This window comes from Parus major, chromosome 4A, assembly GCF_001522545.3.
Source record: "Parus major isolate Abel chromosome 4A, Parus_major1.1, whole genome shotgun sequence".
Classification (NCBI taxonomy): Eukaryota; Metazoa; Chordata; class Aves; order Passeriformes; family Paridae; genus Parus; species Parus major.
The window spans coordinates 17,144,805-17,169,718 of record NC_031772.1 but is presented as its reverse complement, the minus strand read 5'-3'; the positions used below and the strand labels follow the sequence as shown (position 1 = coordinate 17,169,718).

General features: G+C 42.2%; 1 protein-coding gene across 4 annotated transcripts; it reads right to left on the bottom strand.

Annotated features, from left to right (window-relative positions):
- Positions 1-2,342: 2,342 nt before the first annotated feature.
- Positions 2,343-23,918, bottom strand: LOC107203702 (ALG13 UDP-N-acetylglucosaminyltransferase subunit). 4 transcript variants are annotated; one of them, XM_033514124.1, is made up of 22 exons: positions 23,525-23,915; positions 23,102-23,185; positions 22,312-22,362; positions 21,557-21,603; positions 20,607-20,679; positions 19,225-19,306; positions 18,710-18,890; positions 17,926-18,001; positions 17,095-17,203; positions 15,830-15,894; positions 14,850-14,950; positions 14,097-14,224; positions 13,177-13,411; positions 12,577-12,751; positions 10,499-10,628; positions 10,224-10,259; positions 10,028-10,083; positions 8,811-8,982; positions 7,460-7,582; positions 4,383-4,423; positions 3,379-3,562; positions 2,343-3,272 (listed from the first exon to the last, which is right to left on the bottom strand). In XM_033514124.1, the coding sequence occupies exons 1-22, from the start codon at positions 23,663-23,665 to the stop codon at positions 3,007-3,009; spliced, it is 2,556 nt and encodes an 851-aa protein (XP_033370015.1). In that variant the 5' UTR covers positions 23,666-23,915; the 3' UTR covers positions 2,343-3,006. The 4 variants fall into 4 exon arrangements, with proteins under 4 accessions (XP_033370015.1, XP_033370017.1, XP_033370016.1 ...); XM_033514126.1 differs by having other exon boundaries at positions 8,922-8,982; XM_033514125.1 differs by having other exon boundaries at positions 12,595-12,751; positions 23,525-23,914.
- Between the last annotated feature and the right edge of the window lie 996 nt (positions 23,919-24,914).

Below are 24,914 nucleotides of genomic sequence, written 5' to 3'. Positions count from 1 at the left end.
CTATAAAAACACAGTGAAGGAAAGGAGGTGGCAAGCATGACTAGTGAAAACTTGGCTGAACAGCCATCCACAAAAAAAATAAACAAAAAAAAATATCCACATTCCAGGATCAAATCTTTGCTTTAAAAATTTACTACTGGGCAATATGATTCAGGAAGTCCAACAAAGAACAAGGAATGTAAAAACAACAGGGAAAAAAAATTCCAAATAGAATTCAATACTCATGGATTTTTTAATTCTTCTAACTATGGTTATGTCTTCAAACTGTATCCCAATATCCCCATTCACAGCAATTCTGCTGGGCATGAAAAACACAGAGTATTGGTCTGGTACACCAAACTGTAACAGCAATAATCAAACTAAAATAATCACACTAAAACATGTGCCAAAGAGGTCTGGAAAAGCATCTGACACTGGGTTCTCCATAAAAAAAAAAAAAAGACCCCAAGCCCACATCTTGGAACATGCATAAATCCCAACAAGAAAAATAAATATCAAATACAAAAATATAAAATAATATCAAATAAATATCCAAAATATAATATTTAAAAATAAAATAAATATATATTAAAAAATCAAATCTCAATCCAAGCCCCAGAACTCTGTAATTTTGCTGTGAATTATCCTACAGCTCCTGAAAAGGCTGATTAGCTACAAACCCAGGAATATTGTTAGTACAGGGATGCTGCAACCAGGGCTGGCAATCTCCAGCTGAGGAAAGGGCTGAAGCACAAAGCAGGTCAGCTCTGGTTTAGGCAGAGCTGTGGCTTTTTTGGCAGCTGTTTCAGAGAAGTGCTGCAGAGCTGTTGTACTGCAACACAACTCTGAGAAACAGAATTGAAATAAAGGACTCCAGCAATCACTTAAATTTCTGTACCACTCTGAGTTCTCTTGCTGTTAATAAAGAGGTGACATTTTCATTCCATGAACAGCATTCATCAGTTCCAGGACACACTGCTACCTGCTCCCCACAGCCCCTACACTTTCTAGTCCAAAAAGCTGATTTGAAGGCTTAAAAGCCCTGGCAAAAATTAAATAAAACAAGCCACAGAGGTACCTCTCTGTATCAAATCCATAAATAAATTCCCTGTCTGCATATGACAATATTATATCAACTGAAGTAATTTTCACGTATATCAAAATGGTCAGTAAGGCCAAAATAGCCATGGCTAATGGTGAATAATCCTGGTCCTAGAAGGGTAAGCAAAACTAAAAGAACAGGACTCTCTACCAGAATTACCAGCTTTTCCAATTAAAAAAAAAAAAAGTTGACTTTTAGGGAGAGACTAATCTCAGAAAGCAAAACACCAACGCTGCTGTGATAACCATGTGTGTAGATAAAAGGCTGTCTCAGTGACAGAGGAAGAAAGGAGGCAGAATTCAAGGGGAAAATATTCCATTCCCTTCAGTGCCTGACAGAAACTGCTTGGGATAGGGACAGATGGCACCTGAGACAGGTGGAAACAACTCCATGACTCCAGCATGGAGACTCTACTTAGGGAAGTGCCACTTTGAAGTCCTTAAAATAAATCACAGGCTGTACTAGTTCCTTTAAGAGTTTAAGCTAGCATTCTCTGAATGCTATTTCAGAGAAAAAGGAAAAAAACCTTCATGGTATTTTCTCCAAAAAACATCTGTGCAAGTCAAGTGCTCCTCCAGAGGCAGAAACACAAAGGCCATGCCTTATTTCATAAACAATTTTGTGTAAATGTTTTGTTTTAAAAACAGCACAGCAGCTCAAAATCAGATTAGCCATTCAGAGGTCATTTTTCATCTCACTTTGACTTTTTACCTGGCTGCTCCATCTTGAAAAGCCATTATTAAATTGCCAAATTAAATGTACAGCAATTAGAAATTGAAGTAGACAAACTAAAAGCTGAGCTTGCAGCCCTCTCCCTACAGAGTTCCATTATCAACACCAACAGTGCTGCATGAATTTAACACAAAAATATAACAAGTCACTTTTTCCTACTATGGTTTTGCTTCCAGGGTTACTTAAAAGGGATACCAAAAGAAATACAATTTTTTCCATTCCCAGTTCTGCACTCAATCCCATTTTCACTACCACCTAGTTACACAGAAAGGAAAAATTATTTGAAAAAAAAGTACCAAACAGTAGAATGGGCCAACAGAGGTGATTTAAATTTCGTGTAGAATGCTATTTGAGGGCCAAGCATGTTGTGCCTGAGTGTAGAGGGGAAAAGGTGCAATTATCAGGAATTATTCTACTTCCATGCTTTTAGTGCTTTCTCACAGAAGGCTGGAACAGCCTTGTCCCACCCAAGTGCATTTCTTCAGTGCAGGCTGTGGGATTGTCAGCAACAGTGATAAATGACCACTCATTTTCACGTGTTTAATGCTTTTATTTCATGCTGAAAGTGCAAATTAACCACCACAGCCACCACCATATGTGCAACAGCCTTCACAAAACAAATCTTACAAATATACAACAGATCAAAACATTATTCTTACACTTTCCATAGCCATGAAACCTGTGCCCTATGAAGCCAGACAGAAGAAAATACCTATTACAAATATGCAGCCACTAGAGGCAAAGCAGCTTTGTTTTTCAAACTCTGAGAAAAGTCAACTTATTTTAAACATTATTATCCCCCTCTAATGACCCTGTGCCCAGTGTTCACCTGAGTTGTGATGGCAGCCTGATTCAGTGCTTCAGCAAGAACCAGGTGCTTCAGTGTTCAGTGCAAGCCCTCAGACATCCACAACATGCCTTCAGTCACAGCATGTTTTCTCACACACTTCCTTCTACTCACATCCAAGCTGTTCCCTGCACTGCAGTGCTTTTCTCCTATGCTTTCCTAATCAACTAAAGCAACATCTTGTCATCTATCAGTAGCATAAACCTAAAGAGAGACATGAAATTTGAACAGAGTTCGACCAACTGACTCAACTCCTCTAAGAGAGGATAACATTCACCAAACAAAATTAGCAAGAGCTGACAAACAAGAAACGAGAATCCAAGCAGGAACCCTCCAGCTCCCAGATTTACATTCCCTGAGGTGCATCAGGAGGTGCAGGGTTGGGGGAGGCCATGTAGCCGACCTGGGGTGGTGCTGCTGAGCTGCCAGCCTTCACCACTGGTGGGGAATTTCCGTGGGGAGGATTTACTGGATGCCAGGTCCCGATGTAGCGGTAGGCAGGAACCACAGAGTCAAAGCCAGGCAGAGGCTGCTGGCTGAAGGGGTCTGACACCACTGGGTAATACACTGGCCCGTAGGGCAGGGGTGGAGGCTCTGTGTTTTGGAAGTTACCTTAAAAAAACCAGAACAAAAAGCACATTCACACACTTCAGCCACACTGGTGGCCTTTTTACGCAGGCCTTCATGAGCAGGAACACAGAATTACTCAAATACAAACCATTTGCTGATGCCTCCAAGGGAACCTGGTGGACTTCAGCCTGCCCAGCATCAGGGAAGAGCTGAGGCACTGACTGATCCAGGACAGGAGCTGGCTCAGCATATGCTGGGTAAACTTCCACTGGAGATGGAGGCAGCACTGGCTGCACGTACATCATGGAAGGCCAACAGCTCTGATGGCAATACTTGCAGGAAAAGGAAAAACATGGTTATGCAGACAGCCACACACTCTCCAGTGCTACTTTCAGGTCTAAAGTTAGGAAAAAACAGCTTTTTTTCCCCCTTCCTAGCCCTTTAGGACAAATAAACAAAAAACCCCATGAAACCAACACAGCCTCCCAGAAAAGGAACTGCAATACCTACAGCAACAGCCACACTGCTGTTGAGTCAAAAGCCTTTACAGAGGAAGAAGATTCCCACTTATTAACTTTGTCATATTCAGAGATTTTTCCCATTTCTTCAGTTGAAGGAGCTCATGTTGCTCTTCTCACTTCCCTGAGCTGCAGCACTGACACTGCACTGACTACTGCTACAGAGAATGCTCCAGCAGAGCAAATTTCCACAACACAGAAATGGTGCTAACCAGCCTGAGCTCAGCTGCACAACTCCTAGGGGACTCCATCCACACATCCCTAACTGGTCTTTGATGTCTTATCTAAGTACACAAATTCTCTTTAGAGTGGCTCAGGTTCTTCCCTTTTCTTCACAGAAATATTTATCAAAATATAAAATAAAAAGAAAAGGCAAAACCCCAAAAGTAAAGGCAAAAAACCACCACCACAAACCACAGTAAAACAATTAATGGTGTACATCACATTTCAAGGTAGAACTTCACTTCCTGAGCCAGGCTTTTAATCTCCACCAAGAAAGTCCATCCATATTAATAGTCCAGTGCACAGAATACATATTTAGGACACTTGAAAGTTTTGAATACATAAGTACATTTGTCAGGAAACCCAGCAGTTTTTACAGGCAATTTACTGTACTCATTTTAAAAGCACTTACTTGCAATCCCATATTAAAATAATACCGCAAGACCTTTGTATCTGAAATTAAAGGATAGGACATTAAAGAGCAGAGGAATATAAACCAAGAAGCAAAAGCAACTTACATTAAGAACATTTTATTTGAAGTTATTCTTACCTAATGAATAACAGTATTTCAGCACTACCTTTTCTTTAAAATTTCAAGGGTAAAGAATGCATCTTCAATGGAGTTATTAAACTAGTTTTATCTTTAAGTAAATCCAGCTTGATGTTTGTGCAATAGCAGAGCATTTGTCTGACCAGTTATTAAATTCAATGACTACATTAGCTTTAATTTTGGTTTATTCATCTTGATTACTCAAGTGAGAACTCAGTTTTGGGTTTTTTTTTTTTTACAAGAAAACACTGTCTAAGCAACTAGGACTTCACACAGAGCAATCCTAAGACCTTCTCACCAAGTTTTGGGGCTCCCCAACTGTTACATAAAACTCAACAGAGGCAGGAATAAGATATATATTCCTTCCTCACAAGGGTATTCAGCTCCCTGCTTTCTTACAGAGTTTTTACTTCTGTCTTCCCTGTTCTGAACCATTTTTTCCCAGCCAGGTAAATGATATTCTGAGGAACAGTCCCAGGTGTATGAAGAAGCTTTGAAACCTCTCTCCAAAAGTGACAGGGTTTTGAACTTGGAAACACATTTCCAACTGCCCAAGAACTGTGAAGCAGCTTTAAACCTTTAAAGTTGACCCACTGAAAGGGCAAAAAAAAAAATAAATAAAGAGGGTGTGTGTTTAATCCCATGATGCACTGGAACTGTGCATGAGAAAAACTGATTTCTTAGATTTCAATCCAGATTTGCTTTGAAGGCTCAGGAAGAGCAAGTGACCTATTCCACAGCACTGACTTTGAGCTCTCAGCTGTACTAAAGCCAAGGGAAAGCAGGGAGACAACTCAAAAGCAGCCACTACAGGATTCAACTTAGCAACACCTCCAGAGTTACTGTACTCCATCTTCACAAACACCCACCCTGCCCTAGACCAGGCTCTGCAGTGCTTCCCATCTCCCACATCTTTCCCAGCCCTGCTCTGTGTGTTGTGTTTTGCTGCAGGAAGGCAAAATCAACAGCAAAGCAAACCAGAATTTTAAAATGCACGAGGATTTGTTCTTCTGTCTCTACTGCCAAGTCTCAGTTCTTCTACTGTTCAGCCCATCTATCAGGGCAACAATCCATGCAGCTGTTTTAGGAAATGGACACAGATCCTGACTCCTACAAGTGTTGGTGGTCTGGCTGTAACACTGACCACAGCCAGTAAAATAACAGAAGTACTCCAAAGGCTTACACAAATACAAACTTCTCAGTATACAGCTTAAATTCCATCTATGCCTGGAAAAAGTTGGTGGTTTTTTATTTTAAAACCCAATTTTGTTCTTCAATTGTTTATGCAAATCTATGCAAAGCAAGCATAAGAGCTGAATGAAACAGCTGCTCCCATAGCAGCGATAAGAGTACAAAGGAACTGCTGGGAGACTGAAGTGACAAACTGACATTGGAAATACTGACATCTGTGCAATGATGGAACAGAAGCCAGTACAGTAGGAGATCAGTTTTTGTTTATATTCCTCTTTTAGATGTCTGGAAATCAAGTTCAACTTCAGTAAAACCTTATGAAGCAACAGCTAAGGCAAAAAAAGTTGCCCCTCCTGACAAGAAAATATAAAGACCACATTGATGCCTGATAAAAATCTCATCTCCTGACTGTTTTTACTGTGCTGTTGAGAAGCTCTGGCCACCACAGTGTCTGTGGAACACAGCAATTTCAAGCAGGCTTTATCAACAGCTCCTTCAAATGCAAGGCTGCAGCCAAGGGCAGGACACCTGAGGTCACAGTGTTAATAAACACACTCAACAAGTCCTAAATGCCATTAAGACAAGATACAAGATGCTATGAAAACTGGAATAAATGGAGATAAAAGTAATGCTAGAGCCCAGAGCAGAATTTCCTCCCAGGTCTAGGACTTCAGTCTGTTGACAAGTTCTCCCCATGTGTACCAGTGTCTTTAGCAAAGCACACCCACATACTTCACCCTGCCCTACTCCAAACCTGCTGGGTTTCTTAACTTAAAGGCCATATAGATTATACTCCAGCAGTGTTACATAAATGCTATGTGCAATATTATTAACTAGCAATCTTTAAAATTCCTGCAGTCTGTGCCAAGGAGGACAGGGCCAATATGATGTGGACTGACTCAGCTGAAGAGCTGCAGGCAGGGCCTGGAGAGGTTATTAATCCACATCCACTCCAGATTCTTGTCAGCACACTTAACACTCCATTCTCCCAAGTGGGGAAAGCCTCAGTTAAGAGCATTCAACTACAGCTGGAAAGCAGGAGCTGTGATGTGTGCATGGGATCAGTGATGGTACCACAGTAGGGAAGGGAAACCAGAACAGCCAGGAGTAACAAATCTTGGATTTGAGGGCACAAGTGAGACAGCAGAGTCACTGCAGAGCACAGGGGCAGCTCTGTGAGAGCAGCAGGCTTGGTCTCTGCCCTCTCACTGCTGAACAGCTGATGTGGACCTTAGACACTGTCCCAGCTGATGGCAGTGTGTGACAAAGCTACACACCCAGGGAACAAACTGACCCCACACTTCAGCCCTGGTTTGTAACACCACAGAATTACAGCTTGGAGCCACAAAGGAAAACATCCAAAATGCCCCACTGAGATGTGCAACAGCACAACTTATAAATACACAATTCTTATTTTAATCAGTTGTCAGAAAAGTGATTACTCTGCCACAAACAAGTATGAAATAGGCCAAACACCCTCTCCCTGTGCTTTCATTTATTTAAGATACTGTCCAGAGCTGCAATAATCAAATATTTGAGTCGGATACAAACTTGCTGTTCAAAACTGGGAATGAAAATGTTTTAGCATAAGTATCTGTAATATTATTTCTCACTCCCTGCGAGCTGCAGAGAGCCATTTCTTCTCACTATGTATTCTCACTTGGTGTTCTGCTAAGCTTTCAAGAAGAACACAAGTCAGAAATGTGCTGGAAAGCAGCAGGAATGAAAACACAAAGCACCATCATTACCTCGAGGCAAATCACTGCCACTGGGATCACAAGAGTAAGCTGGAAGAACAGCACTGGCTTCTCCCACCTCACTCACAGGGGGAAGAGGAGCTGAATAAATTGGGAATGGCACCGAAGAAACTGCTACAATTGGAAAGAAACAAATGTCACCCAAAAAGTCAACTTTGCCGTGGTATGTCAAACATGTAAGGTGTTAAGTTACACAATTCTGTATGTACTTTGATACCTCAGTGCCCCTAAAGACAGGATCTAACAAAGTTTTGTTCAGCAATCACTTTGAAACGTGTCCAGAAGAAATTTTAAAAGTAAATTTTAGTTTAAAGGTTTCAATTTAATTGAACCTTCAATTTTAAGGTTTTTCAATCTCTCAAGCCTTAACTGCACTTCTATCTGCAAGCTGTATATCCCAGTTACAGGAAAAAATTCTTTTTCAATCATTTCTTCATATTAGAAGGCAGGACAGAGTTCTAGGGCAGATAGTTATGTAAGAGAACAGAGGACAGACTAATCACTTCAACACCTCAAAAGTGTGATAGCCCACAAAAACAAGGGAAGGTTTGAGACTTATCAGGACAGAAATCTTCTGGACAGACAACTTCTAAATATTCATTTAGGTGGCCCACACCTCTAACACAGCAGCAGGTTGGCACCAGTGAGCAGACAGCTTTGAGAACCATGCTGACTAAACTGTCATGCAAAATAGAAAAGAAAAAGAGATAAGTGAGACAGAACTGAGCAGAATGGAAGGTGGAGATTTTTTAGATGCTAAATGAAAAGTTATAGGAGACAGGAGAAGTGCTCTTTGCAAGAAGGAAATTTTTTTTATAACAGCCATTTTGCAAGAGCAAAGCAGACACAGCACCTAAGGCAGAGAGTGCACCCTGTGGCTACCCACAAACCTGATCTTGCACAGAAGAAACCAAGGGTCACAAAAATAAACTGGACCCCAAAACACCACAGCCAGTCACTCTCCTGGTAGAGAAAGTGTTCTAGAGGTTTGCTACCTCAAGTCAAGAGGAAAATTAGCTGTAGCAAAGGGGAGGTAAAGGGAGCTGTACTAAACTCTGCTTTCTGAAAATAATTTTCTAGCAAACACTTGGCATTAATGGTTAAAGGCGGCAAGCGGGGAACCCAAAGCAGAGACCTCCAATTCCCACAAAAATTTTGGGGCAACAGCCCCTTCAGAACAAGAAGTCAGCTGCCAAGTTACAAGTACAAAATTTTAAACTAAAGCAAGTGACTTTGTTTTTTATAAGCCTTTTAACGCTTGTGGATGGGGGGAGGAAGGGAAGGGAAAATGTAACTGAAAACTTGGAAATCCAAGTCCACAGCTGCAGTCTGTACACTCTACCTGGCCTCCCCACAGAAAAGGGAGATACTATGACAGGCTGAACTGCTGTTTGTGGGGGAGCTGCTGTTATGACACTGGCTGGAGTGGAGGCAGCAGAATTTGAAGAGAGACCTGTAGCTGGAGCAGTATAAACGTCTGTGGAGGTGGAAACTGTTGCAGAGTTCACCAACACCTGGAAAAGAGTCAAGAATATTCAGCAGTCTGCCTCTGCAACTGGCTTGACAAAGACTATGAAAATACCACATACTTCAAAAATTCTCACTTCACACAAAACCAGCTTGTAAATCCTAGCTGTAAAGGCACTAGCTATCCAAACTCTCTAAAAATTGGCTTGAAAATACCAGTTTAGAGTTGCAGACACCTGTAAGGCATCTTCTGTTTTGCCTGTATTTGCAGGGAATTGCATTTTCTGCTGCCTGAGGCTGTGAGGGGTGGTCCTCACAAGCTGTCACAGTCCAAGCAGAGTGGCTACCTCTGCACAGGCCCACCACAATGAAGTGTGAGATACAACTCAGAGTATCAGACACGACCTTCTTGGGATAGCTGTAGGAAACCACTTCACCTTGAGGTGACACCAAGACTGGCCCTTCTTCCTGAAGGGATTCCAAAGCAAAGCATGCTCCATTTTCAGTGGCAAAAAAAGCCACAGGGCACACACACCACACCTATTTTTAATTGTTAAATTTATGGATTATACAGCCAGAGTGTCTTTTGTAGCTCAGCTAAACAGTTTTATTCTGACATGCTCAGGACTGCTTTCACACCCACTGTGGAGCAGCAGGTGACTAAAGATTTAGTTTCAAGTTAAAAAAAAATAAAAATTAAAAACTCCAAGATAAGTTCTATCACAGATGAGATCTCTCCAGTCCCACAGAGAAGGACTAAGATTAACTGGTGCATAACCTGAAGGGTGGCCTGATAAAAGCAAGTGCTCTCTGGAGCAGAGAAAGAAAAGTACACAACACTCAAATACACACTCTCTGTGCAGAGGGAAAGAAGGAAAATCATTAATGTATCCCATGCAATTCAGACTGTACTTGCAGACTCAGATAAAAACCTCACCATTCAGGGAGAAAAAGGATGGTGAATATATAAAGGAATACTAATTTAATTTCTTTTATTATTAAGTCTCTGGCCTACTATGCATCCAAGGGCAGCTTCCATGAATGCCACGCACCTCAAAGATCTCCATTCTGAAGTCTGTGAATAAAACTTACCAGGTTTGCTGTAGGTTCTGCTGAACTAAACACTGTTGCAGTTTCACAGTTGGGATCTGGAGGATACAGGCAAAATTAATTGAAAAGAGGTGCATTAAATCTAATCCTTCACAAACTTATAAAGAGGCCATAATTTGAGTGTATTACATTCACCAAATATTCCATCAGTAAAATCTGAACAAAGTAAAGTAAATACCTGGAGGTGCATAAATATATTCCTCATGAAATTTCCCTAGAAGGGAGAGAGAACAGGAAGTTTTCATTCAGAGGAAAAAAAGAGGGGGGAGCATAAAAGCTTAAAGCTGCAGTTACTGCAATCACATTTCAGTGCATCTATTAATAACCTGCTTTCAGTATCATCTCACTTTGTCTCATTTAGGAGATGTAAGGAATCTACTTTTGACAATGAAAAACACATTAACAAGCTCTATTTTTTATTTTTCTTTGCCTATCAATCCTTTAGGAACTCACCATTTTCACTTGCTTCTTCATCCTCTAAGGCACTCAGGTTCTGCTTGTTCGATGGAGCAGAGTTTGGACCTCTCCTTGCTACCCAAAATGCCCCTGGACCATGGACAATGGGAGCAGGGCTACTGTGGCTCTGAAAAGCCAAGCCAGAAGCACACATTTAGAAACAATTTAAAACATTTCCATGCTCTACAGACAGACGCACAAACAGGCTGGCAGACCCAGCCTGCTACAACCAAAGCATCATCTCTGTGTCCACTCCAAAGCAACAAACATTTCTTCCCTTTCCCTTCTGTTCTGCCTTGCATACTTAAGGGAATTTCAAAGCTTTACCATTGTCCTGTGCCATGCAGTCAAGCTGCTCCCTCCCAGAACTCAGCCAGCTTTATCCCCCAAGCTCTAACAAAGCTGCAAAGGAGGGAACAGATCCCAGACAAGGCTGCTAACCCCCAACATGTATTAGTGCAGTCCTCATTCTAGAGCATTCCCTCCCACAGCAGCAGCAGATCAGATCATCCTAACACTGATGATCATGGAAAAATAGCATCTTTAGTCACAGTTAGTGGAACCAAGAGGTGGCTGCTGGCATAGACAGCAGTGTCTGCTCTAGGCTGACCCACACACAACCCTGACTATTTCAGGGAGCAGCACATCCCAAGGTTGCCCACAGCACTCCTTCAATGCTTTACATGCCCTTCATTGCTGCACTGAAATCAGTCTTTGGCTGCACCCCAATTTAAAAGATCATTTCTCTGAAGGAGGAATATAGGATTGAGATGCTCGAGTACGAGTTGATTCACTCTTTGGTGATGGCTAAGGTGACACTCAAAACTCTTCTCAGAAGACACTGTTGACTATGAGATCGATAAAGTACTCAGAGAGGCTTGAAAGATTTCCAAGGTTGAAGCAGAGGTGGTAAGTCAGAAGGTTCTCCCACCAGGCCTCTAGCAGCATGGCAGAGTCCTCTGTGAGATGCATCTTTCCCCAGGAAATGTCACATTCCTTTACTAAACAAGACAAGGAAGAGACAGAGAAAAAGCTTTGGCATTGACAATAAAGTCACTGAATGAACATGAAAACTATTCATTAGGAGCTGCAGGCAAGTCTAGCAAAGGGGGAGAAAAAGCCACTGAGCTGTATTGATTTCATGTTGGAAAAAAGAAATTGCAAGATAATGTGTCCTTGTTCCTTGGCACTCATGGAGGAAAAAATCAGAGCAAAGATTACAGATCTAGTACATCAGAGCAAAGAAAAAATGATTGGTGCTGAAACAGCCCTAAGCATATTCTCTCTCCCTCATTTAAATACAAGTCTAACACTAGTTAAGTTCACTGCTTCAACACAGCAAAAAAATTCAAACATACCAGGTTGGTTTGGTTTTTTTTAATCTGTTTTCCTATTCAGATACCTATGTATAAATTGTTCTGGTTTGTTTTTTTTAGCACACCCAGCCTTGGAATAGGTTTAGACTACAAATGAAGGAAAAAAAAAAGCATTTTAAACTTTAAAAGTACACTTTGCCAATTTATCTACAACTCAACAAAAGGACTGCTTTAAGAAAAATCTAGGTTTGTAATTTTTTTTCTGTTTCTGTAGCAAAAGAAACTGTCAGGAACAACAAGTTAATCCAAAACATCACAACTACAAATTCATAGGAAAAGATCCAGGCTATCACTACCTAGTTTCTGAATCTTGCTACCCAAACTATAAATTATAGTGTGGCAAAGTAGTGAAAAAGCTTTCTCCCACAATATTTAGAGCTAGACAGACAGGCACAGGAAGGAAAGGTTTTGTTTTCAAACTGCAGTAGAAAGGAGAAACATGATTATGTTTACGAAAATATGCTTAAAAGCAAACAAGTGCTGCTACTGAGAATAAAAAGAAGGGGAATATGTAGAAAAACTGAGGTTTCAAGCAGGTTTTACAGGAACTAGGCTAATTTCAGTCTTCCACTGTCAAAAATGCATTCATTGCTAACTCTTCTAAGAAAACCAAAAAAAGCTGTTGTATATTTAGGTAAAGAGTCGCTGTGCATTTAATTTCCCCCTCCTCCTCTCTCTCGGGGAGAGGCTTCAGCTTACCCTTTGCTCATAACTCACATGCAGAGTAGGAAAAGCGGTGTCATCGTCTCCTTCAATTTCACAGAAAGTTACATTTTCTTCTGGCCCCTGGGGCTCCTCTGCAGCCCCTGCCACAAAGCCGTACTGGTACTCCCTGCTCACACACGGCAGCGGCCGGCGGCTGCGGCTGTACGAGCTGGGGAACAAGAGAGGAGGTGAGGAATCAGCACCACCTGCGCTTCCACCTGCCTTTGGCTGCTCGGTTTTAGCTCGGTTCTTTCTGCAGAGCCACAAGAAACCTGCTCCACCATCCTCTCCAATGCCTGGCAGAGCAGTTTCTGGTGGAAGAGGTTTGTGGTCGCTCACCAGGACGCGCAGGAGAAGCTGTCACAACTCTGACAGCCTCTGTTCCCTGGGCTGGGGTAGAATGCTGTTTGAGGACCAAGCATGCTGTGCCTGTCTATAAATCAGGCAGATCCCTTGTGTTTAAAGAGGAAAAGGTGCAACTACCAGAAGTGCCTCTCAGCTGCAGTTTTACCCGAACAGCACGAACTCCTACCCAGTCTGCAGCCAGAGTGAAACAGGCAACAAGTGAAAACTCAGGTTTCCAAAGCTTCCTACCTCGGCATCCCGGGTTCACGGTGGTGCCTGGGAGGATTCTGCGGGTGATAGGGTTTGTAGGGAGCCATGCTTGCCCCTCCCTGGGAGCAGTGGATGGCAGGGAAGCGCCCTGAGGGAGCACTGTGCTGCAGCCGGGGTGGCAGCACTGGCTGTCCCCTGCTGTAAGCCACAGCCATGAACACTTCCTTCCCACGGACCTTCTTCAGCATCCTCTTCCGTGTTTTCATGTCCATTTCTGCAGTTTCCATTGAGGACAGAAAAGAGATTAACACCTTAAACCTGAGCTATGGTCACAAATGATAAAAGAAGACTTAATATTTGAACCCATAGAAAAGAAAGCCAGGGGCCTAGTCCAGAAAAAGTGCATTGTAAATATGGAAGCTATAGACCCTTCTTTAAAAGATTCAAGCAGGAATTCTCCATGATGAGGATACAGTTATCTGACATGGGACTACCTTCCCAGCTTCAGCTGATCCAACCAGTCCTCAGTGTTAGAATCTCTCTATGCAGGCTGATTTATAGAAGTAAAAAAACCTCACAACTCCTCCTTCAAATTCAATTGAATCCATATTTAAGTGGCTGGGGAAGCCCTGGTCCATCTGTATTTCTGCTAATGCCAGATCAGACAAGTTCTCTGGTTCACTGGTCTTTTAGATGGTTCTCAAGTGGCCAATTTGTCCTGGGCAATTTTGAGCAATACCAAATTTGCTTTGTATTTCAATGGATTTGCTCTTCTGCAAAGGCAAATCCATCACTGTCTGAAAGAGACCTTTCCATCCAACCCCTGCAGTGGCCAAGTTTTACATCACAGGGTAAATTAAGTTACTTCCCATACCCAAAGTCTGCTACAGTTCCAAGTGTCATGAGTACCTCCCCTACTTCCCCCAGGGAAGGAATGCTTCTGGAAGCCTTGTACAAACCTATTCCTGAGAAGTGTCCACCTGTTACTTTCTGATAAGCTCCTCCTCTTCTGCTGTGAGCCATATTCCAAGCAAAGACAGGAGCCACTTGTGTCACTGGCTTTAAGTTTGCCAAAGGAACTGTGTGCCTGCAGGAAGGACACCCACGTTAGCAGTGCCCCAGGGATACATTCTGCACAACAACATAAGCTGAAGCAACACCAAGACAGAGGAAAATAGTTTGTGAAAATAAATAATCTGTTTCTCTGGCACCAAGAACACATTACTGTTCCTTGTTTAATTAGAAAAGAAAAGCTAGGCTTTGGTTTGAACAATATTTACTTCCTGGGTCAAGTCTGTCTCCCCTGCCTGCATTTGTGTGCCTCCAGAGGTACACCTAAAAGCAAGGGACAACACAGAATTTTTGCAGGATGTTGTCAATCCCTGCTTCAGAGGAGGGTGAATGTTTGAACAGCAACGGGGAGAAAGTGATTACATTCACCAGAAGAGCCAATTATTTTGTTGCTTGGGTACAACATAAAAACTCCAGAGAAACCAAACAGCAGAGGGTAATTTGCTCTCTGTGAATTAATCCCAAACTGCAAAGATCACTTTTACATTCCAGTGAAGGAAGAGTAGCAAGATTAGTAGAAGATAAGTAGAAGAAAGATTTCACAGAAAGCATTACAGTAATGATTTCGGTCATTAGAAATCCAAGAGGAAAAACAAACCCCAGAAAGACTTTAAACTTGAAGTCATCACCAGACTGCTTACTTTTCTGCCAGCTCTTCAACAAATACAGTCAATGTGTTGCTATCCTGTCCAACCTCCTGGATATGAGCATTGTAATACTTTTCTCCTGGTTCTAGACATACCTGGAGAGAGAACAAGGGAAGGTCTAAAAAACCCCAAACTGCATCAGAATGTTGTCCATAAACCACTAATGGCAAAGGCTGCTCCTAGCCAGCCCCATGTTACTGAGTTGGCCCAGAAGTCTCAAACATTTCTTCAAAACTGCAACCAAAACAAAGAGCACAGTACTAACTTCAGGGAAGATAAAAAGAAATAAAATCAGTCTTGTGAACAGCTGAGAGGCAAGACACCTGCTCCCTAACTTCCTTTTATCCCCTGTGTCCAGCAGATAAGTACCAAGGAAGACTGCTGCTTAAGAACTTGAGGAGAAGATAAAGCAGGAAAAGGAAATAAGGAAAGAAGTGAGAAGTCACTGAGTGAATCATTGGCACTGCCTTAAAGAGTGAAAAAAAACCAGAACAACCCACCTTTATTACATATGAAATCAGAAGACATAAAACTGACCTTCCTTTCAGTAACTCCTGTCCAGATAATTTTAATCCTCCCTTTTTAGCTCTTCCCTTTTTATTTTATAAAAATATTTTGCTACTTCACTGTTGAGAAAGGTAAGACTATCCAGAATTGTTGCTTGGCCCAAGTAAAAAAATCTAAAGACAACTACATCAAAAGCACCCTGTGCATTTTGAGCTCTGCCTGGAACTTCCACACTCAGAGAATGAGGATGACTGGTTTACACTGAATCCCCAAACTGCTTTTCTATCACACTACCAAGTTTAAAGGTAGATTTCAGAAAGAAACTACATTTAAAAGAACATCTACAGGGAAGAGAATGAGAAAAGCATTAGAAAGTTCTATGAAATCAAATGATTTCATGGTTTATCACAGTCTGTTTAAAGTAGTTTTAACAATTGATCATAACTGGGTCTCCTTTGAGTACTAACCTGACACTTGTCTCCTAAATAGTACTGTCTCCCAGCAAACACCATGTAGTCAGTTTTTTGAAGCTCTAAAAATAAATGAATAAATAAATAAAAGGGGGGAAAAAGCCTTTAAGCTACCATTCTTTCTTCACACATCCTACAAGTACTTCATGACAGCATCCAACTACAATTTACAGGCCAACTGAGTTAAATCCTTCCTGTGCATACCCCAACATTTCCCATAGTAACTGTGGAGTAACTCTAGATGTTCTTGCAATAAACCATAACCAGGCTAAGTCACATGAGACCAGGAACAGCCAGATAATGCAGCAAGCAGCACTACCTACAACACTGCAGCTTCTGTGGTGGCACCCAGCTAACCCTGCATTTAATACAAATCCTGGAATTAAGAAGGTTGGACATCTCTTATCTTGCCAGAGTTCTGGTGGCACTTGGCAAATTTGAAATGTCATCCAAGAAAAGCTAACATTGCCTAAAAAGTCTCCTTGCTGTTAGATTTCAGCTTTTTTTTTTTACCTCTGTTCCTTGCCTGGCTTCTCTGCACGTCAGTATTCTACACAGATAATTGGTTACCACACTCTGTTCCAAGAATTTTAATGATCCTCATTACTGATTACGCCGTGGTAAAATGCTGGAGTTCTTCAGCATGCAAAGCACTTTGGGTCAGACATCAAGTAGCACTTAAAAACTTATCTTTCTTGGTAACTTCTTGCTTTACAGATCAGCCACAGTGAATGCCAAAAAGCAGCCAACCTTTCCCAAGCTACGAGAACCATGAAATCTCCATAGAATGTTTGAGCCCAGGAGGGCTGGGAGGCAGGAGAAAAACTCATCTGACAGATCTCAATGCTAAATTTAAGATCTTCATTATTATACAATTCTGGGGCCAAAAGTGTGCTCTAAAAAGAAGTCTTTGCACACATGCTGTAACAAAAAACTCACATTTGAATGCTTTCCAATACAACAGAATGGCAAGAAAGTTCTGTGCTGTTTTGAATCCTCCTATTTCCTGTGTACAATCAATAAGCAGCAGGGATCAAATTTTTAGCAACCTTGTACCATTATATTGTATCAGAAGCTGGGTGTTTTGTACTTTGAATGCCAGACAGGAAACCAAGAACGTATCCTACCTACAGCTATCTGCTGGGTTCACCTGTGCCCTTCACATTTCAGCTGAAGAAACAGGTGACAGGACTTAGATTCATAAATTTAATGCTAACCCTACTACAGGAAGGGTTTTTTGGCTTTTCCCTTTCCAAAGATACCTTTTCTGCTGTCCAGCCAAACATCAAACTCCACATTTCGATAGATGGTAGAGTCCAGTGCTTTTAGCACTTTATAAGGAACAGGCATCTTTGGAGGATTTTCTGGAGGCTAAAAACAGAATTGGAATGGAGGATTAAGAAGAGCATTTCATGTGTTCAGCACAGTCTCTATCCTGCCAGCATGCGTGCACCATTTTAAAAAGTACAGATGCTATTTTCCAAAATATTCACTTCCACTGTATTTCCCTAAAAACTAAAACTCAAGAGTCTGAAAACAGATCCAGGCACTCGGGTGCTGAGCAAACTGACTCTGGAAAGCAGAACAGGCTCAAGAGTAACACTTGGTATGTTCTGTACTCAAAAAGAATCAAAGGAAGCCAACCAGATCAATGAAGCCACAGCTTCAAAAGTTGGTGAGAACTTCAGTTATTGTATCTGAAAACTCTACTTCTGTAGAGCTTATAAAAGTATTTTGAAGCAATTTATACTACAGTCAAAGACAAAAGTGAACTATTTAAACCACATTCTGGGAAAAATAAACAGCAAATGAGGAAACATCTGCTAAGCTCCATCTTTTGGGGGAAATAAAAATCAGCTAGAGAAAAACTAGAGAATTTCAGAAAGGAAAAGAGCATTTCCAATTTAAAAGAAACTCAAAGGCAAAACCAAAAGACAAGTAGATGGAAGAAATAAGCCATCTACTTGTCAAAAATACATTTTTAGAAAGTGGTAAAGAGGATTTAGCCCTAACAAGGGTGGCATCATACAACAGAAAAAAAAAACAAAAAACCCAAAAGCAAACCATAAGGATTTTCACCCAAACTGCCAAACCTTTTGTTCTTCAATGCCTTGTTTGAACTTGGTTTCCTGTGGGTTGTCAGTATCGTTGCCTTCCCAATCATCCAGCCTAAAAAAATTAAAAATAAGATTACAAAAGCTCCAACACATGATTTCTAGCCAGGATTAATATCACCAACTCCTCATACAACCTGAAAAAGCACCATGGTGCCATCAAGTGGCACATTTTGCCTTAAACACCAGCAAGGTGCAATGCAGTGCAGGACAAGCTTTTTCCAAGTTTTAAGAACTTGACCTTTTCCTGTTCCCAAACCCACCCTTAATGAGGGCTACTGTTTGCATTAGGAAAGGATGAAAGTGATCCCACTGATTGAATTCTTGCACTGTCAAGTATAAAAAGACACTCTGTGCCAGGTACCACCAAACCAATGCTGTCTGCAAGCATTTGGAAGCAGCTCTCAAGCCTTTCAGAGCTATGGAGGCTTACAAGAGTAAAATAAAAATTATAATAAAACTCTAACAAATAAGGAGCAATTTTACTTACAAATAAGCTGTCATTTTACAGAGTAACACAGAACTGTAACAGCCTGCAGCAGAGGATATTTAGTTATGTGACACTTCCCAGCTTCCAAGGAAAGCACACTCTCTTCCATGATACACTTGAGCTTTGTGTTTGTGTCATAACATAGGAAAAGAAGAGTTAATAGTCCATAAAAATTCATAGAAACTTGGAAAAATTGTCCTCTGCAAGGTTTTGAAGGTTTTGTATTTTGTTTCTTTGCTTCCCTCTTACCAGATCCCATTCCCAGCACACTACCTCTTTTCAGATGGATTTCTGGGCACTTTTTCATGGAGACAACCGAAGTTTGCATCCTCACTCTCTACAGGAGCACTGTTTCTGTTCTTCTTGGATCTACTTCGAAACACCTCAACTGCAGACCTTAATTCTTCCTCTTCCATGCCAAACACATCTTTGTAGAGGATCTCATATAATACAGCTGAACAAACCAACACAAAGCTTGGTAATATATAAAATCCATAAGAACTCCTGCAGGTTTCATCAGGCAGATCTTCAGGTATTATCTACTGTTACAAGACAGTAGTGACATCAAATTCAGGTTAGGACAGGATCATAACTTAGCTAGGAATTAGGGACCTCTGGAAGTCATTTGGCCCTACACCCATTTAAGAGGTAAAAAATTAGTCTATGCATAAAAATATACCATAAGTGAGCTTCCATTTCTCTTCTCCCCACACCTGAAAGTTGAAACCTGCCTCTAAAGATATGAAAATACACAATTCTCTTCCACAGAAAAATGATTTCAAATTTACCCTGACAAACGGCAGCATTTTCCTGAAATTGTTTTGTATACACAGAGTCATAATGGCCGTTACTGGAACAACACAGTAAAATCTGGGAAAATAAAAAAAAAAAAAGTTTTAAGGCTGGAATGATACAATCCCAAATTCTACTATCCTTTCATTCTACAGTTGACATCAACTCATCAGGAAAACAGTAAATATTCTCAATATAAATATGAAAAAGCTGTAGCATCAGCTCAAAATTGAAATCTAGGTAAAGCCCCCAAGTAACTTTATATCATACAAAGAAAAAAAGAAAACCATCTGTACATCCTGCTGTATTGAACATGAAACAGGAGTTTGTTTCCAAGACCACCATTTGCTCAGAAAGTAAAATAAACACAACCCACTGAATGCAGCACCCTGAGACACACGGTCCCAAGTGTAAAAGGCACACTTCATCCTTCTCTGCCTTAAAGACTCAAAGAGCATTTACTTCTCTAGCCCTTAAAACCTTGCTTTAAGATGCAGAAGAGATGTTTCCTGCAACACATGCATTGACACACCATGTAAACATGTCCCACCAAGCTTTCTGGCACACAACCACAGGCAGCTGCAATGGGCACAAGCCCTGAGGCAGCTGTCAGCATGCTGCCAGCGAGGATGCTTCCCAGAAAGCCAGGACTCCTAATTCTGTGAGCTCTGTGGATTCTGCCAACACAAGCTCTCCTCTTGTGGTGAGGAGGAACAACACCAGAAGGAGCTGCTGCCTGAACTCACAGTGTAATGACAGACAGCTGCCAACACTTAATGAGAGCTCTGGTGGGAAAGCCTTGGAGGGCAAACACAGATTTAGACCACGCTGTTTGATTTTTAAACTCAGCTCATTTTGGAATTAAATTAAGCTACACAGGAAGCTGTGTAGATAAAGAATGAAGCACATGGAAATGAAGACAGCAATGCTCATCAACAGTTCAGTAACAGCTGCAGCAGCACAGGTTCAGAGCAGACTGGCCACCTTGGCAAATCTAGCAGCCCACAGGGAAATCCACACTGCAGCAACTCCACTGGCATCATGCCTGAAGTAGCCTCATTATTGCACACCCACGTCTACACAGCTCCAGAAAGCACCAGAGGGGTCAGATGTAAGGTAATACAGAGTATTTGTCCTTTATGCTCCTTCCTTTTGCCCCCAGCAGTAGTTCTGATGTAGATAAGCTGTTCCAATAGCTCCCATTCTGAACCAGGATCAGTTTGTAGGTCACAAACACCAACCTGTTTGTTTACAGTCATCCCCTCCCATTAACTTCCCCTTCTCAGGGGAAAAAATTGCACAACTCATGCAGCTTCAGGAAAAGTAAGAAAACAGACTGGCAGAGGAACAGAAGGAAAGTGCCCTCATGTCTACTGACCTTGTCTTCAAAGCCACTGTCTGTGGCATGTGTGGGTGGCTTCCCGGGGTACCGGTACACGATGAAGTCTCGCCTAGGTAAGCAGAGGGAAAACAAGACTTGCAAGAGCACACTTTCAGTAGAACCATGCTGTAAAGAAGTTCCCTGGGAGCAGTTTAGAGCTGTTGGTTTGCAGGAAAATCAAGCAAAGCACTTCTGATAAATGAATGCTACCATAAAGCAAAAGTGAGGTAAGCAAACCCATCTTGAGGGGAAAATAAAAATTATCTGTGAAAAATCATGATATTTACTCACAGATTAAGTCAAATACTTATGTTTACAGAAGGGTGCTCAGACACTGAGACAATTCTAAGTGATTTAGGCACCCTGCAAAAGGGCTGGAACCTCAGTGCAGGGAGCTACTAATTCTTGCCAAGGTTCAGTTATTCCTTTAGTACTGTGACAGAATGAGCCTGCAAAAGGTGGGCTCAAATTTCTACCACTAGAGAGCCAGACTGCTTTTTTACAGATAGTTCTGTGCTACCTGAGAAATAAATAGCAGTGTTTACACACCAGGTAGGGCAGATACTCCTCACTTCTGGAGCTTTCAAGAACACCTACATGAGTTTTACTCATGCTTGTAACTACCACACAGTGTTTCCACTGCACACAGCTCCTTGGTTTCCCCCATTTTCCAGTCTTCAGCCACTAGAAGCAAACACTTGACATTCAAGTTTAATAGCAGCAAAAAGATAACAAATAAGCATCTCTGGAAACTGACCCTGCCCTTGATCCCCATCAGAACAGGAGCTGTGATGGTACCATTTAAATGTCAGTTAAGTTTAGGTTTAGGAAAGCATTTCTTATGTTTCAAACATTCACCTCTCAGGGGCAAACACAAAGAAAGTTCTGGGGCCAGAACTCCCACACCAAGTGCTGAACAAAACAAACCTCAAGAAAGGGGTACTTACTTGTACATCATTGATAAAGCACTTATTTCCAGCTGGCCAGCACTCTCCTATACAAGATTAAGAGATTATGTGAGATAACAGAGGCATCTAAACATCAACAACTATATTCTACATTTCTGTAGTATTAAAATACCTATTCAAGCTCATCAGTTTGTTAAAGCAATAATGCACTGAAAGATGAGATGCAAAGATTTGGGGGAGACTGAGGGGAAAAGGGTTTGCTATATGGGGTGGCCACAGTTCCCATAATTAGTAAGACTGAGCTGCTGCCAGAGCTGCTCCAACACATCACTTTAGATTAATTTTTTTTAAACCCACATTTGTTGCAGAAGCTGCTGCATTCACCAAAGTTACTGGTTAAAGACTAAAGAAATACAAGTTTGAACAGTAAAGGAAGAAGCATGGGACTGTAAAGCTTGACAGACATTTCATTTAAGGTACACTTCATATATTTTGCTTTTTTCTTTTTAAAAAAAAAACTACAGTTGCAAGCTTTTACTGTCCAGCCTGTAGAGATTGCTCCTTTGCACCCATGCAAATTCCCCACTATAACTGGTATTGTTTTTACACGCACAGTTTATTCACATTTATTCAGCACAAACCCTTAGTATAACTTATGCAATTGATTCCCCAAGATTTGGATCTAACAAAGCCCCACAAACTCAAATAACCACATTTTAAATAATTACCTAAACACCTTCCTGTTCTAGTCTCTTCAAATTTAAATCTCTTAATAAATCTTAGATCAGGCTTACCTTTGGATCTCCTAGTCGTTCAAGGTATTTCTCAAATGAGCCTTCCACATACTTTTAACAAAACAAGAAAATAAATATAAAAACTTAGGCTCTTAGTTAGAAAACAAAGTTAAAATTAAACCTAAATACTACTTAACAGCTACCAGCTGTTGATTTGGAGAAGGAAAGACACATAGAACATAGGAATAATTTGGGGTATCAATGCGACAACTCCAAGAGATCCTAAAAAAATTAAGGACAAAAATCCAAGCAATACTCAAGTCTGTCCTAGATTAGATGAAGCACTTAAATGTGATTACAGGGAAAACACACAAACAAAGAACCCCAAAACACAGCCTGCAAAAACCACATCAATACCCTACAAACCCACACTGCACACACCTGTACTTCACACAAACTGCCACAGACAAAACCAACCAAAAACTTCACTTTACGTCAATTACTCCAGGATTTCCCACCATCTTTTGATGCTAGTTTCTTACTCCAAAATCCTACATATTTCCCACCTAAATCCTGCAGTAGTTGCTCCACAGATAATACACACAAACAACTCATCCTACTCACTGTGTAGGTTTTAGTAACTTGATCGTTTTCAGGAACGGTGGAACCAAAGTCAAGTAAAACTTACACAACTCGAGGTAAGGAAGCAGCCACTGTGTCATTTCTCCTGTCCTTCAAGCACCAAGAGTGGCAAAGCACGGTGTTCTCAGTGCTAGACCACTGTGACCCCCTCCCACAGCATTTCCCAACCACACAAACCCAGCTTAGACACAGAACACACGGTACTTACAGATTCAAACCTCGGCTGGTGCTGCCTCATAAACGAGACACAAGCTTTCCTAACTTCTGCGTGATGAATTTGAGATGAAAACAGCTGGAAAGGTAACGGTAATGAAAGAGAAGACAGCAAGAGTTTAATTTACGCCTGGCGTTAGGCACGAATTCTCCAGACTAACGCCACACGAGAGGCGGCAGCGCCGAGGCTGGGGGACACCTGGGGACACCTGGAGCTAAGGGAAACCCGAGCGCCCGGAGCCGGTCGCACCCATCCCCACACACATTCCCACACACCCCCATCCATCCCCGCTGCCACCACCTCGCCCTGGGCACCCGGCCGGGTGTCCCGGAGCCCTCCGGGGGCACCCCCGGCCCACCCCCAGCCCGGGCCGGGCCTGAGGCGCCCCGGCTGCCCCCAGCCCGGCCGGCTGCGCACCTGCTCCGAGACAGCCCGGAACAGGCAGGAGGCGTCCTTGGCCGTCATCTTGCGGTACAGCCCCAGGCTGCCCAGGTACTCGTCCATGGCCACCTCACTGAAGGACTTCTGCCCGAAGTACTTCTTGGAGCCTTTGTGCATCTTCCCGGCCGGGACGGCTGAGGCGCGCGCGGAGACGCGGGCGAGGCGCGAGGCGCTGGGCGCGCGCCTGCCGCTAATGAGGAGCCGCTAATGAGGCACCGGGCCCACACCTGCGGCACCCCCGGCTTCCAGCCCCTCGCATGCCGCTGGAGCTGCCCCCGCCGGGGCCATTTCACGCTGTTTTAGGGCGGTTTTTAGGGTGGCCGGCTCCCGGCGGGGGAGCGCATCCCGAGCCGCGGGGAGCGGCTCCTCCCGCACCTGCCTTGGCTGAGCTCGCTCCTTCACCTTCACCTTCACCGCTGGAGCGCACAGAACCAGCGGGAACATCGCTCCCATGGTCAACCAAAATCCCCTCTGCGCTCCGGCCTCGAGGGCAGTTTCTAGCAGTGGGCTTGAAATAACTCCATAGAAATCGTTACGGGAGTCAAAGAAAAATCTTAGTCACTCTTAATCGAGTATTTGGGATAAACCTTGGGGGATTGGCAAAACTGACTCTTGCACAACTTATGCGGCCTGATTTATTCATTTATTCCACTTGTAGCCCTTTATGCTTGATTTGAATGCCTCTATGTACATTTAATTTCCTCATAAAAATTGTACTTAGACACTAGATGGGCCAATTTAATTGAGTTTAATTTTCTTGTTTTAAACAACAAAAGCAAATTCCCACCCCCCACCCCCCCCCCAAAAAAAAGAATAATGTCCTTGTAGGAAAGGCAATTAGCACCAATTATACACATCTAAAGTTCTAGAACATTAGAAGCCTAAGAACATGCATGAACATTTTAAACCTTAAACCCTCTTTGGTTTTCAAAATACTTGAAGAAATCAATGTAGCATCAACATCATTATCAATATTTTAAATGGGAAGCTCTGATCAGCATCAAAGAATCCCAGAATGGCTTAGGTTTGCAGGGACCCTAATGTTCATCCAGTTTCAACCTCCCTGCCATGAGCAGGGACACCTTCCACTATCCCAGGCTGCTCCAAGCCCTGTCCAGCCTGATTTTGGACATTTCCAGGGATCCAGGGCCTGCCCACCCTCACAAGGGAGAATTTCTTCCTTACATGTAATCGAAATAGGAAACACTGGGTGTGGAGAAGTCCAAACAGATGGGTTAGGATGGGGTAACAACATACAAAAGGAGCAATTGTATTGCCAAGCCCATTCCTGTCCTGTTTTACTTTGTGGGTAAATCACCCAAACACAGGGCAGCAGTTTGGCAGCTGCTTGTGACTTTTTTCACCA

Bases quoted from the DNA above. Each gene is read 5' to 3' on its own strand.
- LOC107203702 (XM_033514124.1), bottom strand. From the start codon at position 23,665: ATGCACAAAGGCTCCAAGAAGTACTTCGGGCAGAAGTCCTTCAGTGAG. The intron at 15,895-17,094 runs GTATCTTTGGAA...ATTTATTTTTAG, and splicing joins TTGGCTGGACAGCAGAAAAG to AGCTTCAAAAAACTGACTAC. The intron at 7,583-8,810 runs GTAGAGTGTACA...TTCCAATTGTAG, and splicing joins CTTTTCTGTGGGGAGGCCAG to CAGTTTCTTCGGTGCCATTC.